This window comes from Microtus ochrogaster, chromosome 5, assembly GCF_000317375.1.
Source record: "Microtus ochrogaster isolate Prairie Vole_2 chromosome 5, MicOch1.0, whole genome shotgun sequence".
NCBI lineage: Eukaryota > Metazoa > Chordata > Mammalia > Rodentia > Cricetidae > Microtus > Microtus ochrogaster.
The window spans coordinates 32581002-32598626 of record NC_022012.1 but is presented as its reverse complement, the minus strand read 5'-3'; the positions used below and the strand labels follow the sequence as shown (position 1 = coordinate 32598626).

Here is a 17625-nt window from a genome sequence, read left to right as displayed (position 1 = left end):
ATATCTCTTGCACTTGCATACAGTGCGTTCTTTTTCTTCCGGGTCTTCATTATCATAATGAAAACAGGCTGAAAAAACATTCACAAAAAAAAAAACAAAAAAAAAAAAACCTCTGTTTCTAACTTCAGTCAGTCATCCCAGCACTTCACTTGGTCACATCCACTCTTTTTCCAAAAGAAAGGGACCTCCAATAAAACAGCTTTCTTCAACAAAAAGTGATGCAACTCTTTCCCCTGGTCAATGTATAATGTGAAATATTTCTCTCATTTCATACATACCAACCACAGTGTTTTCTTTCTCCACCCCTCCCAGGCACTCTCACCTTGATGAAACTCTTATATGGATTTATAAAAGCAAAAAAGTACAGTCAAATAATAACTTGGAAGTGTTACAGTTATTTTAGTGAATAAACTTATAAAACAAAGAAATAAAATTATTGAGTAGAAATATTATTTAAATCTGTTTTAATTGATTTGCAAAAAGCAGACACAATGTATAATAAACAATATGGTGGGCTTGAATTCTGATGAATGATAGTTCTTCTTGATTTTTTTACCATAAATAGCTGTGTGAGATAATGAAGCTGCCAATCTCTCTAAGTTTCAGAATCCTGTTTATAAAGTAGATATATATTCACATTGTAATAAACATTGTTTTACCTGCACAAGGTAAGTGTAATACATCTCACAAGAATATTTATTGCACAGAATTTACAGTTTTAAGGTATGCTGTATTTAACTGAATGAGGAAGGATCTGTGTCAATTTTATTCTCATATTTGAAAGCAACATATTTTTCTCTCATAAAGGAAAGGTAGAGAATGGTACAGAAAGAACGCCTGATCTGGAATTCATTTCAAATGAAAATAGAACTATTCTCAGTGACATGTTGGCAACCAATTGTTGATTTACTCAAAATCAGATTCATTCTTATTTTCTTAGAAACTGTTTATAATAACATTAAAAAACATTCACTATTCGTATTTATAAACACGCAAAAGGCTAATAAGGAACAATAATGATGGAAATATCTATGAGTTTTATATAAAAGCTGTTTCATACATATATAAAAATATGTATGAAACACCTAAAATATCTATGTTGTACCTATGTAAGAAACTTCTTCCTGTTCAGGATCTTTCTTAGGGCAATTTTAACATCTTTGTTTCTCAAGCTATATATTAAGGGGTTCAACATTGGAACGACAATGGTATAAAAAATAGAAGATATTTTTCCTTGATCAATTGATATAGCAGATGAGGGTTTCAAGTACATAAATCCACATGATCCAAAGAACAGAGACACAGCAATTATGTGGGAACTGCAGGTGCTAAAGGCCTTGGATCTGCCCACATTGGACTTTATTTGGAGGATGCTGGAGAGGATGAAGCCATAAGAGACAAAGATGATAACACTAGGCAAAATTATGTCTTTCCCCCCTACAATGAAAATTTCCGTTTCATTAACATAGGTGCTGGTGCAGGAGAGTTGCAGCAAAGGAAGGATATCACAGAAATAGTGGTTGATGATGTTTCCGTCACAGAACGTCAATCTGAGCATGCAACCAGTGTGAATCATAGCATCACAAAATCCCATCAAATATGAACCGAGCATAAGATAAATACACACCTTTGGGGACATGGTAGTGTTATACAAGAGTGGATTGCAGATAGCTACATACCGATCATAAGCCATTGACATCAGTACATAACACTCAGAAATTATAAAAAAACAAAAGAAGTAGAGTTGGGACATACAGCCCATATAAGATATGAGATTTTTCTGTAGTACAAAATTCATCATCATTTTGGGTGTAATCACAGAAGAATAACAGAAATCTACAAAGGACAAATTAAAGAGGAAAAAATACATGGGGGTGTGTAGATGAACATTTGACACAATTAAAATTATTAAAGTCAAATTTCCCAATACTGTGATTATATACATTAACAGAAACAGTAAGAATAGAGGTATTTGGAGTCTTGGCTGATCTGTTAATCCCAAAAGAATGAATTCAGTCACGGTAGAGCCATTTGCCAGAACCATTCTTCTCTAAGAGAATTGTGGAGAGAAAAGAATATAGAAAAATTGGAGGACAAAATAAACCTTCTATCAGTAGATTCTCCCCAAAACATAAAGTATAAGCTGTCAATATCTGAAAATGCTCAGCATGAAATTAAAGAATTCCATGCCAAGTATGGTGGTACATGCCTGTTATTTCAGCACTCAAGAGGTAGACGCAGGAAACACAGGCACCCGAAGTTGTCCTAGATTGTGCAGTAAGTTAAAGTTCAGCACAGGTTAAAAGAGATCCTGTGTCAAAAAAGAATCATTGGAGAAATCTTTCATGCTACATATTAGTTATAATGTCTTACATCCCATATTAGCATCTTAAAAATTAGAAACAACAGATAATCACTAATTTCACCCTCAAAGATGATCCCAGTGTTGCCATTTGCAATATTCTAATGTAACTTCTAGAAAATTCAGGTGAGAAGGATGAAGTAGGATTGACCAAGATAGAGTTCTCCTAATCTATTTGTTGTAGCGTGCTGGTTTCAAAATACAATAGTCTTTAATATCTTATTAAGAGAAGCTACACTTACCTGTGAATGATACTCAAGTTTCTGCCATGACATCTCCTCACAGAAGAAGGTAGAGAGGTTCAGCAGAACATCACATGAAATGCCAGTTATTCACGCTGTGCTAAATTCTCAGCTGTATGTAATTTTGCCTCAGTTTGTCACAGTGTTTTGAAATGCTCATTATGTAGAGTGGAAGGTTAACTAAAGGGGCACTCCACCTCTGCAGCTTTGGAGACGTCATAATCCAGCCTGTGATAAACTTTTCCCTGATGTAGAAGTGTTTAGGGTCATCTATACCTCTCTGAGTCACACACTTCATCCATGATGCAGTAAGTCCAAAGAATTCATTGTTTATTACAATTATACTTTAGTAGAATCATTACTTTAGTCCAGTTTTGGTACCCTATCTGAGCTGGTTCACATCTTCCTTGAAAATTTCATACAGCACTCACCCACCATGGTTTCACACCTTTGCTTGCAAAGCTGTAAGTTATAGAAACCTGCCACAGCTTCCCTGACACAGATATAAATTATAAAAATCTGATGATGAGGCACCAGATTGGACTCAATAGAGTTAGAAGCAGGAAAACCGATTTTAGGGAACATTAAGGTACTGTCTGTCACAAAGAAATGCTTAAGTGTGAGAAATGCCTGCGGAGTTGAAAATTTCCTGCTGAAACCCCTGCAAACACTCTGTTCAGAGTCAGAATGTTCTCTGATCACCTTCAAGATGCTTCCAGGAAAGCCACGGAATTTTAGAAAATGATGGAAAGAAAACTTTGTATCATAAAGCACTGTACATCATATCAGTGGGACTATTATGCAAATATAAAAGACAAGACACTGAGGCAGAAACAGCTCATGATATACCCTGAATTGCAGTCTTATATTTACATAAGCAAAGAGTAGAATGTTGGTTGCTGGTGTAAAAGAATGTTAATAAAAAAACAAAATTTAAAAATTTCAAATAATGTAACATAACTGGGTTCTAATGTTCAACATGTTGACTATGGCTAAAATTATATATTTATGATTGACTAACAAAACATATCTTCAAATATCTTCTCACTGAATGTGTGCACAAAAAATACATAAAGAGTATCTTATAAACAGGTAAGCATATTTGAATTAACTTCATTTTTTGAGTCATTTCACAATGAATATTTTAGTTAAAATATAATGGTCTAAATGTCATATATATCATTTTAAATGTTAGTGGTACATCAATAAAGTTGGTAAATAAAAAGCACAATAATCAGTATGAATTGCTAATTGAAATTATTAATTGAAAACTTACCATTCATATAAGAGAAAACTTTGATGTTTCCTTAGATCTGAAATTCACTCCTATCACTCTATAAGTGTCATATTTTTCTATGACTCTTCAATTCCTTTAATTATAAAATAATACAGAATAAAATAACCTCTCATATCCCAGGATATCTTTTTGAGCTACTAATCCTAACATATAAGAAAATTATTAATCTTCTGAAGCATAGGAAATTGAAATACCCTTTCTTATTATTACAAATGACAGTTTATGAGCCTCCCCCCTGAAAACAGAGTTTCATGGATTTAAATGTCTAATGTACCTTTTACTATGAGAAAGTTAGGTAAAGAGTTTTGTCTTCCAAGAGAAGAGATGTTCAATATAGACAGAAAATGAGGCAATTGCATTTATATACTGGGCAATTGCATCTCTTTAGTTCCCTGGGGACTCAAAACTTTAATCTGGTCTGGTCTTCTCTTCAGGGATTGTCCAGTCATGAGCAATAGTGAACTTCAGTCTTCCAATATATTTTATTTATTAAAGGAAATTGGTAATGCTTCAAAGTCTGTCCCCATGTTTTCATATTACTTCATCGACATTTTCTTTCCAGCAGTATATTAATACATTTAAGGGAAGGAACTCACTGATATTTTTCAAAATACTTTTAAATTAATTTTTCTATTGTTTGTAGTTATTTGTTTATAGTATTCTGGGTCAAACTCAATTTCTTTAATATGCTCCTTCTATGACTGGGTTATATGCCCAGGCATCCAATATGACAATTTTTTATTTAACAATGTGTTTCCTTTGAGGAAAGATTTTAATTAAAATATAACTACATTACTTTTCCCATTTTCTTTCCTCCCTACAGTGTCTCCCTTAAAATGTACTTCTGCCAACTCCTTCCATGTTACACCCTCTTTCTCAAACTGATAACCACTTCTTGCCAGATTATTATTCTCTCTCTCTCTCTCTCTCTCTCTCTCTCTCTCTCTCTCTCTCTCTCTCAAACACACACACACACACACACACACACACACGAGCGCATGCATGCATGCGCACACACCCATATAATTACAACCTGTAGAATCTTTTTGTTCTTGTGTACTTTGTACTGGACAACCAAATATTAGAGCTCATGGATGGCTCTGTAAGAGTCCAGAAGAGACTATTGTTGAAGGTGCAGCAGTTGAAGCCCTAGGATAGAAGGAGTCATACAGAGACATTGAGGTTTTGCACTATGGAAAAAGCACAAGAGAGGCTATTGGTGAAGTGCACCCTACAAGAACTATGGGATGACTGCTAGGGAAAGCAGTAGCCATGAAGTAGAGTATGCCTGAGCCTATCAGACAAGCTGTGCACACTGTGGAAAGTCATTTAGAGGTGCTCAGAAGACCATAAAACGATCTAAGTCTCCAATATGGACAAAGCATTGTCCTTTCTTTTTTATTTTTATAGTTTTTTGTAAAGGATCTGATTTAATAGCTTTATTTAAATTTTTACTTAAAAATTTCCACCTCCTCCCATTTCCCTCCCCCTCTTCCCATCTCCCTCCCCCATTCCCTTCACCCTCCCTCTCCAGTCCAAAGAGCAGTCAGGGTTCCCTGTCCTGTGGGAAGTCCAAAGTTCTCCCCCCTCCATCCAGGTCTATGAAGGTGAGCATCCAAACAGACTAGGTTCCCACAAAGCCAGTTCATGCAGTAGGATATGTCTCTAGCTTCATCCATCACTAGATGAAGGTTCTAGGGTGATATGCAAGATATTCATCAGAATGACTATAGGATAGGGCCATTTCAGGCTCCCACTCCTCAGCAGTCCAAGGATCTAGCTGGGGACATATCTATGGACACCTGGGGACCCCTCTAGAGTCAAGTCTCTTGCCAACCCTAAAATGGCTCCCTTAATTAAGATATATACTTCCCTGCTTCCATATCCACCCTTCTTCCATCCCAACCATCTTATTTCCCTAAGCTCTCCCCATCCCCACCCCCCTTCTTAGCCAGAATATGGAAACAACCTAGATGCCCCTCAATGGAAGACTGGATAAAGAAAGTGTGGAATATGTACACACTAGAGTTTTACTCAGCGGTAAAATCAATGACATCTTGTATTTTGCATGCAAATGGATGGAAATAGCAAACACTATCCTGAGTGAGGTAACCCAGACCCCAAAAGATGAATATGGTATGTACTCACTCATAAGTGGATTATAGCTATAAATAAAGGACATTGAGCCTATAATCCATAATCCTAGAGAAGCTAAATAAGAAGGTGAACCCAAAGAAAAACATATAGTTATCCTCCTAGATATTGGAAGGAGACAAGATTGGCAGGCGAAAATTGGGATCTTGGGGGTGGGGGTGGGGTGAGGGTAAGAGGAGAGGAGTAGAGAGAAGGGAAAAAGTGAGGATGGGGAGAGCTTGGGGGAATAAGATGGTTGGGATGGAGAAAGGGTGGATATGGGAGCAGGGAAGTATATATCTTAATTAAGGGAGCCATTTTGGGATTAGCAAGAGACTTGACTCTAGAGGGGTTCCCAGGTATCCAAGGAGATGTCCCCAGCTTGTTCCTTGGGCAACTGAGGAGAGGGTGCCTGAACTGGCCCTATCCTATAGCCACACTGATGAATATCTTGCTTAACACCATAGAACCTTCATCTGGTGATGGATGGAGATAGAGACAGAGACCCACATTGGAGCACTGGACTGAGCTCCCAAGGTCTAAATAAGGAGCAGAAGGAGGGAGAACATGAGCAAAAGAATCAGGTCCGCGAGGGGTGCGCCCACCCACTAAGACGGTGGGGCTGATCTAATGGGAGCTCACCAAGGCCAGCTGAACTGGGACTGGTGGAGCATGTGATCAAACCGGACTCTTTGATTGTGGTTGACAATGAGGGTTGACTGAGAAGCCAAGGACAATGGCACTGGGTTTTGATTCTACTGCATGTACTGGCTTTGTGGGAGCCTAGTCTGTTTGGATGTTCACCTTCCTAGACCTGGATATAGGGGGAGGACCTTGGACTTCCCACGGGGCAGGGAACCCTGACTGCTCTTTGGACTGGAGAGGGACGGGGATATGTAGGTGGAAGGAGGAGGGAAATGGGAGGAGGGGAGGAGGTGGAAATTCTTAATAAAAAGAAAGAAAAGTAATCCAATGTCATTAAATAATTTAGTTTACATGTTGAAACTTTACAGATGGTTCTAAAGCAAAGGTGGCTACATGTGGTGTGCCAGTATTTAATTCATGTAGTGAACCTTTGAAAAATAAAGATTTATTTAGAGTTTATCTATAATTTTATTTGGAACTAATCTTTAAAATCAGCAATCATGTTTTATGGTTCATTAAGTGCAAATTAAACATTCTCTGGATTTTTGCACATATACTTTAGTAATTTTTATTACAGAATGGAGACAACCAAATGATTCAATTTTTACTCTATATTTATTTTTCCCATTTGTGTTTTGAGGTACATTCTTTCAATATTTGGCCGAGAATTAGTTGGAAGTGTCTTATATGCCTGGAATTAAAAATTTACTTGCTACAACTACAGAAACCTGTCACTACCCCAGGCCTGGTGCAACTTCTAGTAGATTTTACGGAATATGCTAAGATATTGGCATAAATTTGATGCCTATATACATGTAACATTTAATTTTAGTGGGCTGAGGAAAGTATTTGTATGTTTAACTTTCATATAATACCCATGAAGACTTAAGATACATACCTAGAACAACCAACAAAAATAGCACATATTAAAAATGATTTGGAAAAATTATCAGGGGATATTAAACTGAAGCATTATTATACTCCTGGCACAATTGTTATGATAAGATAAGAAAGCCATTGGGTCACTTATGTGGAACTGTTCTGTGACAATCTGGTATGAGGGAAAGAAACAGCCATGGATTTCTGTCAAGTATGTGATTAGAAGAAGGGCGTTTAATTTTGACTCAAGTGCTGAGGATATACAATCCCAAAAGACCAGGGTAGGTGTTGATTGAATCTCCAAGGCAATAAGAATACATATTGATCTAGCATGTACAAACTATCACTTCAGTTCTTTTTTATATCTGTTTTCAATTCTTTGGAAGAGCCTGAGAAAGCCTGAGTATTCTGAGAGGGAGCTATGAATTAAATCCTATAGAACCTGGGGTTTAAAACGAAAAATATGATGAAAGAAAATTGGTTTGTTTTCCTCGTATTATTCTACTGAATTACAAATTATTATTACAACCTATGGATAATAATTCAGAAAAATGTCTGTGAAATGCATGAAAATATTGTTTGTCAGCATTCTCATAGAATTTGGCCTGTTACTGACTTCCTAAAACAAAACAAGTAAATAATAATTACAGTGAATCTGCTCATTTTTCTCTTCTAAGTAAGGTAAGTTTTAAAAAGTATTTTTATTTTTATTTAACATATTTATTGAATTATTACTAATGTGCAAAATAATATATATATGTCATAAAATTCTTAGCTTTTACCAAGAAATGCATTGTTGAAATGACCCAATGATGACGCTAATTTATATATGTTCTTTGTACAAGTTTGTGTGTTTTTGTAGAGATCAATGTGTATATATAAAGTGAAAACGTTTGTACAAATTCAGGTATAAAATATAGCACTGTTAACTTTTTAACATTGTTGAACATTTGAAATCAAGAAACATTTTTGTTTCATAATTGAGCATTCTTCAACTTGGCCAAGTCTCAACTGTTTTATTTTCCTATGGGTTTCAACAATAAACATTCTTCTTTTTCCTCATATGAATAGACCCATTTCTAATTTCACATTCAGGGAAGATTATGCAGGCTTTCCCCTGGAGTGTGTGGCCTTTTTTGTTTGTCCAGTATGTTCAGATTGAGACTAGTCCAAGGATCCATGTTTTTCACCTTTCTCTCTCTTCAGGACAGACCTATGATTAAAGTAAAATTCAAAGAAGAATATTTGAGAAGGGTGAATTACTATCATCCAGAGATCCAGTAGACATTTAAGTTCCAGTGCCTTATTTAACAAGTTACTTTTCCATGACAGATCTAAAATTTTTCCAGATCGTGAATGTTCCTGAGTATATTAACTGTTCTTAGATTCTGGCTCTTTTGCTTCATGTAGAAACAATTCTCTTGATTTGTACGTCATAGAACACAAACTGGGGCCAGTGTTAGGTAGCTACATGTTTGTACTATTTCTCTTGATTTTTCAGTCATTTTAAAATGAGAATGCATAGACCATTTATGTAGACTACTTGAGAGATTGTGTGTGTTTATTTGCAAGTATATTTGTCTGTATATATAGATGGGAGGTATCATTGTGTAACTCTGTAGAACAGGCTAATGTTACACTCACAGGTATCTATCTGCCTTTGTTTTCCAACACTAATGGTAAAGACAGGCTTTATATATATTTACTAGGGAAGGATGCCACTTCATATCATGGTAAAATCAAAGGTGGGCACAATGTTTTCAAGTGGGTCAGTGTATTCCCAGAACATTCCTGAAGATTATCATAGATAATTGTCAGTTATGCTTTTTCCTATAATTTTGCCTTTTATGTCTCCCCAGATTTTCTTGGAGAACAATGGCTGTAGCAAATGGCTCCTTGGTGATGGAATTCATTCTTTTGGGGATAACTGAAGAGCCTGGCCTCCAAATTCCCCTCTTCTTACTCTTTCTAGCAATATATATGGTAACTACATTAGGAAATTTGGCCTTGATCATTTTAATTGTGCTGAATTCTCACCTTCACACACCCATGTATTTTTTTCTCTTTAACTTGTCCCTCATAGACCTCTGTTACTCTTCAGTGATTACACCCAAAATGTTGATGAACTTCTTACTGGAGAAAAATGTTATCTCCTACACAGGGTGCATGACCCAGCTTTACTTGTTTTGCTTTTTTGCCATTTCTGAATATTATGTACTGACAGCAATGGCCTATGATCGTTATGTGGCTATCTGTAATCCACTCTTGTATAAAATTGCTATGTCACCTACGGTGTGTTTTTATCTGATGCTTGGTTCATACTTGATGGGATTTTCTGGTGCCATGATCCATACTGGATTCATGCTGAGACTGACATTCTGTGATTCGAACATCATCAACCACTATTTCTGTGACATCCTCCCTTTGTTGCAGCTCTCTTGCACCGACACCTATGCCAATGAGATGGAGCTGTTCATTGTAGCAGGGAAGGACATTGTTGTTCCTACTGCCATCATTATAATCTCTTATGCCTTCATTCTTTGTACCATATTCCAAGTGAGGTCTGCCGAGAGCAAGTACAAAGCATTCAGTACCTGCAGTTCCCATTTATTTGCTGTTTCTCTATTTTTTGGATCAAGCACATTTATGTATCTTCAGCCCTCCTCAACTGGGTCTATGAATGAGGGGAAAATTTCTTCAATCTTCTATACTATCATAATTCCCATGATGAATCCATTAATCTACAGTTTGAGGAACAAAGATGTTAAAGTTGCCCTGAGGAAATCCCTTAATAGGAGAATGTTTTGATCAGAATTCAATGTATACTTTGTATGTAGTTAAACCTCAGAAAAATTATCAGTGCCTATTGCTTTTTGAGTGCAGCCTTATTGTCACATTTCTTTCTGCCATTGGTTCATACATTTGAAGTTGCATTATTTTCATCCTCTTCATTTTAAGGTATGCTTTATTAATTATCACTATATACTTTACCCTATAATATAAAGACTACTACTCTCTCTTTGCAAATAAATCTAGGCTGAAGAATGCCCTTGGGAAACTACAGTCATGGCAGCAGATGAAATGAAAGAGTAGTCTGACATGTGCAATTGCTTTTTTCATCCTCTCCTGGGCATGAATATATTACTTTCAAATGTTAGTGATTGATACATAACACTATTAGTGACTTGACTATTGCAAGTGCAAAAAGTATGTCACACATTCATTTTTAATGTCTGAGACATTTTATAAGAAACAACAGAGTTAAGTTACTTAGCAGTTCCATCACATATTTTCAGGTTCTTTGCAAAAGCAGAAAGCCAAGTCTGCGGCACTTCATAGTTGGGAATTACATAATCTTTTTGTTGTTGTTAATTGTTTGAATGACATTATAGAAAATATGAAGAAAAGATAATTACACTGAAGCCATCCCATCTGAGAGTTACATTAGAAATCATATAATTAACCTTTGATAAGATTCATAGGCAATACGCCCAACCTGCCTATCAGGGATGCTAAATATGTAGGGACAGAAGAATTAAGATTTCCAGGCCACCCTTTGAATGCATTCTAAGCAGACACCTGTCCTTAATTCTCTGGCTATCAGAATTCTGTCAGAATAGACTACAATAAATGTTTGTTTCTCTAGTAAACTCCTGCTTGGAGAGTAAAAAATAGAAATATTGGAGATATTTTGTCTGCCAGAAGAGGAATTGTCTCATGTAGAAAGATGAACAATTTTCATATCATTTTAAAGTGAGACTTAGAGTTTAGACTATGGTAGGTAGGATCACACCTTAGCCAGGTTGCTTAGGCATGCATGTTTCTTGCCTCATGTTTAAACTTTTCTATATTATCATGTCATGTTCCCCTGAAAATGAATTTGTGGAACAAGTGTCACTAAAACTTTTTGTCTATCTTCCCAAACTTGCTTCATTTTACTATTAATTTGGCTGTTTCTGTTTATTTTGATATTATGCCCTCCAATCCCTTCTATATATCCCTCCCAGCTCCCCTTCATGGACTCTTTATCAATTGTTATAGTGTTCTAATATGTATTTGTTAATTGGGTTTGGAAGATCAATGGCTTGGCCTGGCTTGTTGGGGCATCAGTTCTGAAGCCCAGCCCATCAACAGAGGTAAATGTTTCTACTTACTGAAGAAATATTGACTTCTGCTTTGGTAGGAATATGACAGTCCTGATGGGTGGGGATCGCATATGCCTTTGATCTCAGCACTTGGGAGGATGAGGCAGGTGGATCTCCAGGATCAAGGCCAGCCTTATCTACACAGTGAGTTCCAGGACAGCCAAGGCTACACAGAAAAATCCTGTCTCACAAAACCTTAAGACAATTTCCTGACAAAACTCTAAATTTGATTAATTGAATTTTTAAGTAATTATTATTGAAGAGTTAGTATTGAAACCACCTTGACCAGGTCAAGCAGATTGGAAGGCTTACGACATAAAAAAGTAAGCAGTTTTAAGCATTGGAAATGGTCTTTTAATACAAGAGATGCTCTTAAGAGACTTGAATGTCACAGTTTTAAGAAACTAGGCTACAACTAAGAAAAACAAAAAAAACACAACAAAGATAGAAGGAAGAAAAGACAGAAGGAAAGAAAGAAAGAAAGAAAGAAAGAAAGAAAGAAAGAAAGAAAGAAAGAAAGAAAGAAAGAAAGGAGAAAAAGGAACCAAATTTTTTTTTTTGCCAGGATATGAGGAAAGGAGAACTCTCTTGATCAAATTGTAAATAGAAAATTGTGATACTTAATATATAAACTTGTAAGACATTATCATTTTATAATTTCTATGTTTATGATCATGAATCAAATAAAATTTATATTAATTTGGAGTAAATTCTTAAAATTCAGCTCCGATCCACTACCAACCTGTAACAAAGATGAATATTATAATTTTATTTCTAAAGTTAAATAATATGTGTTGTATTTTCTCATTATATATAGCAATATATTTTCAAAGTTAATACATATAAAACAATATTGCAGTATTTATTGTTTAAAAGCCAGAATAAAATTCTAATATATGAATCTATATACCACAATTTGTTTATTCATTCATTTAATGATACATACTTGGGTTTAATACATTAAGATGATAATCCTATGAACACTATCCATTTTCTGTTCATAACTGTTCAACTCTTTAGAATATATTTATGTATACATGTTATATCATTGTTATTGTTAAATTAGATACTTCACAAAGTGGCCAGGCGATTTTCAGTTTCTGTCCATTAGCAACAAATAATCAAGTTAAACCCATAACTCATGTTGAAATTAAAGTCATAATTAAAATTCTCTCAAATAAAAAAGTCTTCTGTCACTCAAATTCAGTGCAGAATTCTACCAAATATAGAAAGAAAAACGAACACTCTTGTTCCTCAAAGTATTCCATAAGAAATACATTGAAGGACCATTTCCTAATTCTTTCTATGAAGCCACAAAAACTTAAACTACAAATCTTTAGAAAATAATTTTGGGTAAATTAAAAGTGATCTTTCATAAGACATTAAACCAGGAAGAAAAAGAGGTTAATAAAATTCATAAAACTGAGTACTTTGTATCAATAAAACATTTTAAAGTGTAACAGGTTGGAATAATATTTTCAGGGTGTACACCATTTAATATCACTTAATAAGTGGACAAATATCTCAAAATACATGCTGTGGAAGACAGGAAAATGGTGAGTGCACACAAAAAATGTGGTATTCTGGATGACAGGGTAGAATAGTTTTGAGTTGTATAGCCCATAAATGTGGTTTCTATTCCCAATGAAACAGATAACCAGGAGGTAGATTTGTCTACAGATATGTGTCTGGTGCCTTTTGAGCACAAAGATAGTTTGTATTAATTTAGAATTTTTCTGCAGTGACAGTTTATTCTACTTATTATTTTTAATATTTATTGTATTATTAAATTTTCAATATTTTCAAATAATAATTTTTATGGAAACTTGAGATACATATACATGCTGTAATGAAAACTAACTTTATGTCTTTTGAATCACAATAGAGGAAATATGAGTCTTGTAAAACCTCTTTTTAATCTTTTGGGAATACAACACAAAGGTCCTTGGACCTACAGAACTCCATAGAAATCGGGAATGTTAAACACACAGAATTGTTTTTCCTATGGCAAAGATGAAAAGCCTACTCTTCTCTCCAGAAAGCTGAGAATTGAAAATGATTAACTGCCTAATTGTCTGTGTTATCTTTTGGGCCAGAGCATATCAAGTACTTACAGCCAAGACTGGAGGTAGCTAGTAATCTAAATGAGCCTTATAACCAAAGGCTCCCCAAAGCTCCCACAACCAGTACTGCTCCCATTTGTTTCTTGGGTCCATTTTATTGGAAAATCTTTTCTCAACTCTTTACTCTGAGGTAATGGTTGTCTTGAAGGTTGAGGTTGTTTCTTGTATATAGCAGAACAATGGATCCCACTTTTGTATCCATTCTTTTAGCCTGCATCTTTTTACAGGTGAGTTAAGTTCATTGATATTAAGAGATACTAATGACCAGTGATTGTTAATTCCTGTCATTTTTTGGTGTGAGGTTATATGTTGCGTGTGTGTGTGTGTGTGTGTGTGTGTGTGTGTGTGTGTGTGTGTTGGTGCAGTTAGGTTCTTTGGGTTGGAGTTTTCCTTCTAGTAATTTCTTTAAGGTTGGGTTTGTGTGTAGGTATTGTTTAAATTTGGTTAAATTTGGTTTTGTCATGGAACATCTTGTTTCCTCCATTAATGATGATTCAAGGCTTTGTTGGGTATTGTAGTTTGGGCTTGTATCACTGGTTTCTTAGTGCCTGCAGCACAATTGCCCAGGAACTTCTGGCTTTCATGGTTTCCATTGAAAAGTTAGGCTTAATTCTGATAGTTCTTCCTTTATATGTTATTTGGCCTTTTTCCTATGCAATTCTTAATATTTTTTCTATTTTCTGTATATTTTGTGTTTTAATTATGGCATGGTAAAAAGTAAATTGTTTTTTTTTTTAGTTTGGTCTTTTCTATTTCATGTTCTATAAGCTTTTTGTACCTTCATAGCAATATTCTTCTTTGGGTTTGAAAATATTTTTATGATTTGTTGAATATATTTTCTGCGTTTTTGGTTGGAGCTCTTCTCCTTCTATTTCTATATTCCTGTTTTTCTTAGGTTTGGTCTTTCCATGCTGTTCCAGATTTCCTAGTTGTTTTGTGTTGTCAATTTGTTTGATTTAATGTTTTCTTTGACTTATGAATCTATTTTCTCTATAGTATTTTCAACATTTGAGATTTTCTCTCCCATCTCTTATATTCTGTTGGTTTTGCTTACATTGGTAGTTTTCTTTCATTTACTCAGATTTCCCTTTGGTTGGTGCTTTTTTTTTTATTGTTTCTATTTCAGTTTTTAAGTCTTGAACTGTTTACTATTTGTTGTTTCCAGGTTTTCTTGAGTTTCTTTAAGAGATTTATTGATTTCCAATTTTTTGTTTCTTTTCCTCCATTTCTTTAAGGGAATTTTTCATTTCCTGTTTAAAGGTCTCTCTATCATCTTCATAAAGTTATATTTAAGTTCACTTTCTTCTGCTTCTTCTGGTTTAGTATAGTCAGGTTTCCTTAAAAAACTAAAATTTCCCCATTTTTTCCTCAACCTCCATCTTGTGTAAGCTATCGCCCCCCCAAAAAAATCCAGTCCTCAGAAATGGCTTGGGGCAAAAGCAATGGGGAAGCCATCTGGGAAAGTACAGAATGTCCCTACCTGAATGTCAGCTGATAAAAATATTTGACAAGCTGCAGGTAAGGTCTGAAAATAAAATTTTGGAAAAGTCCCTAGATATGAGCCAATCAGTGTTGAATCCTTCACCCCACACTCTGTTAATGTAACTTTTCTGGGTGTTGTCTTTAAATAATGTCCTCTAGAAGAGTGGTATACCTCTTCTTAGTGCTGCACTGATGTTTTCCCTGCCGGCTTGTGATGTGCACCCAATAAACCTAGCTTTTGCGTTTTGGTGAGTTGGTCTCCCTGGTGGTCTTTTGGTGTCCCCACAGACTGGGCATAACATTCCTGTTGTATGACTGGTATGGGAGGTCCTTCTGTCAATGTGTTGCTTTTATGAATAAAGAACTGCTTTGAACCTGTGGCAGAGAAGAACTGAGCTAGGTGGGGAAAGCAGTCTGCATGCTGTGTGGAAGAAGGGCAGAATCAGGGAGATACCATGGCACCTCCACTCCATATAGACTTGTTGAAACTTTGCTGAGATGCCACGACTTTGTGATATACAGATTAATAGAAATGGGTTAAATTGATATGTAAGAGTTAACAACAAAAAAAAAAGCTAGAACTAATGAGCCAAGCAGTGATTTAATTAATAGAGTTTCTGTGTAAATATTTTGAGGCTAAGTGGCCGAGAACAAATGAGCAACCTCTCCCTACATATGACCACCTGGTTCTTTCATTACCATGTTGTATTTTAGGTTGTTGAATTAATTTTTACATTGGTGCCTACCCATCTCTTCCTTTAACTTTTGCCAGAAGTGTCTTTGCCTCTTGGTCTAATCCTTGCAGTTGCTGTCTGTGTCTTAGGGAGTTCCTCTTGGTTTACTCTGTGCAGTCACTGTCTGTGTCTCAGAGAGCCACTGAGGTCTTTCTTGGCCCACTTTCTTGGTCTTCTGTGCGCATTTGCAGCCTGTGGTTCAGAGTTCCTCTGAGGTAGTGTGGGATGCATGGGTGTGGGGACAGAGTGGGCCTTCTAGCTTACAGATAGATAGGTGGGATTGGGGCAGCCTATCTACAGGAAGATTGTATGCTGACTGGCTAGTAAAGCCTAGGCAGGTGGGAGAGAGGCCTGGGGTTTTTGCCCCAGTACCAAGGGCCTGGAGAATAGAGTTTCCAGCTGGTTGGCTAATTAACCACCTCTTGGTCTGCTGTGTGTATTGCAGCCTGTGGTTTAGAATTCCTTTGAGGTCACAGAGGATGGTTGGGTTAGGGGACAGAGTAGGCTTTGTAGATTACAGGATCAGATCAATGGTGGGAGGGGGGTGAAGCAGCCTACCTGCAGGAAGCTTGCCTCCTGGCTGGGTAGTGAATCTGGGGCTGGTGGGAGAGGAGTTCAGTGATTTGCCCTGGTTCCAAAGGCCTAGCAAGTGTGATATCCAGCTGGCTGGCTGATCACTCACCTCTTGGTCTGCTGTGTGCAGCTGCAGCCTGTCTATATATCAGAATATTAAAAAAAATAAAATGCTGGGCCTACAGAGATAACGGTAACATATTCAGTTTCCAAGAATGAAGACATGAGAAGACATATTCTAAGTTTGCCAGCTTCATATCATGGTTGTATTCTTGAAGAAGATTAAACAAACTAACAAACAGCTATGTAGCCTACCTTTTCTTCTTAGAAAATGTTGTATTTTTTAATTTAATTTTTTCAATTTATTGAATGGTCAGAAAATATAATCACAAAGAGAAGCCTGACATATAGCATGGTGTACTGGAATATGTATGTATGATGCAATTATAAAACAAACCTTTTGTCTTTTTTCATGTCATTATGAGACTGAAATTAATGAAGGAAAACAAGAATTTCCTCCTGATCTTAAGTAATCAAAGAATACTTTTCCACTGGGCAGGAGAGACTTTGAACAAGAGATGTTAGTAAGACATCAGTACTGGGGTAAATGAGAGTGGTATTGACCTATACAGCTATTAGCAGAGGTCTGTGGCTGGATGCATAAAAAAAAAAAAAAAAAAAAAAAAAAAAAAAAAAAAACAAAAAACAGTTAAATGTACTAGGATGGGTAGTGAAAGGGAGAAATTTAGCCACATAATGAACATAATGTAGCCAGGGTGGGTTGAGCATTCCTTCTAAGTTTTATCTCCAGTTTAAGAATATTTTTATATTTCCATCCATTTGTACGCAAACTTCAAGAAGTCCTTGTTTTTTACTGCTGAGTACTACTCTAATATGTATATATTCCATACTTTCTTTATCCATTCTTCTATTGAAGGGCATCTAGGTTGTTTCCAGGTTCTGGCTATTACGAACAATGCTGCTATGAACATAGTTGAGCATATACTTTT

The 17625-nt window shown here is 35.9% G+C and overlaps 2 protein-coding genes across 2 annotated transcripts; one reads left to right on the top strand and one right to left on the bottom strand.

Annotated features, from left to right (window-relative positions):
• Positions 1 to 1105: 1105 nt before the first annotated feature.
• Positions 1106 to 6510, bottom strand: LOC101984055 (olfactory receptor 8B8-like). Its single transcript, XM_005347093.2, has 2 exons — positions 6497 to 6510; positions 1106 to 2048 (listed from the first exon to the last, which is right to left on the bottom strand). The coding sequence occupies exon 2, from the start codon at positions 2042 to 2044 to the stop codon at positions 1106 to 1108; it is 939 nt and encodes a 312-aa protein (XP_005347150.1). The 5' UTR covers positions 2045 to 2048; positions 6497 to 6510.
• A 2902-nt stretch (positions 6511 to 9412) lies between these two features.
• On the top strand, positions 9413 to 10366 carry LOC101983763 (olfactory receptor 145-like). Its single transcript, XM_005347092.2, has one exon. It carries the CDS (start codon positions 9434 to 9436, stop codon positions 10364 to 10366), a length of 933 nt encoding a protein of 310 aa, XP_005347149.1. The 5' UTR covers positions 9413 to 9433.
• The last annotated feature ends 7259 nt before the right edge of the window (positions 10367 to 17625 follow it).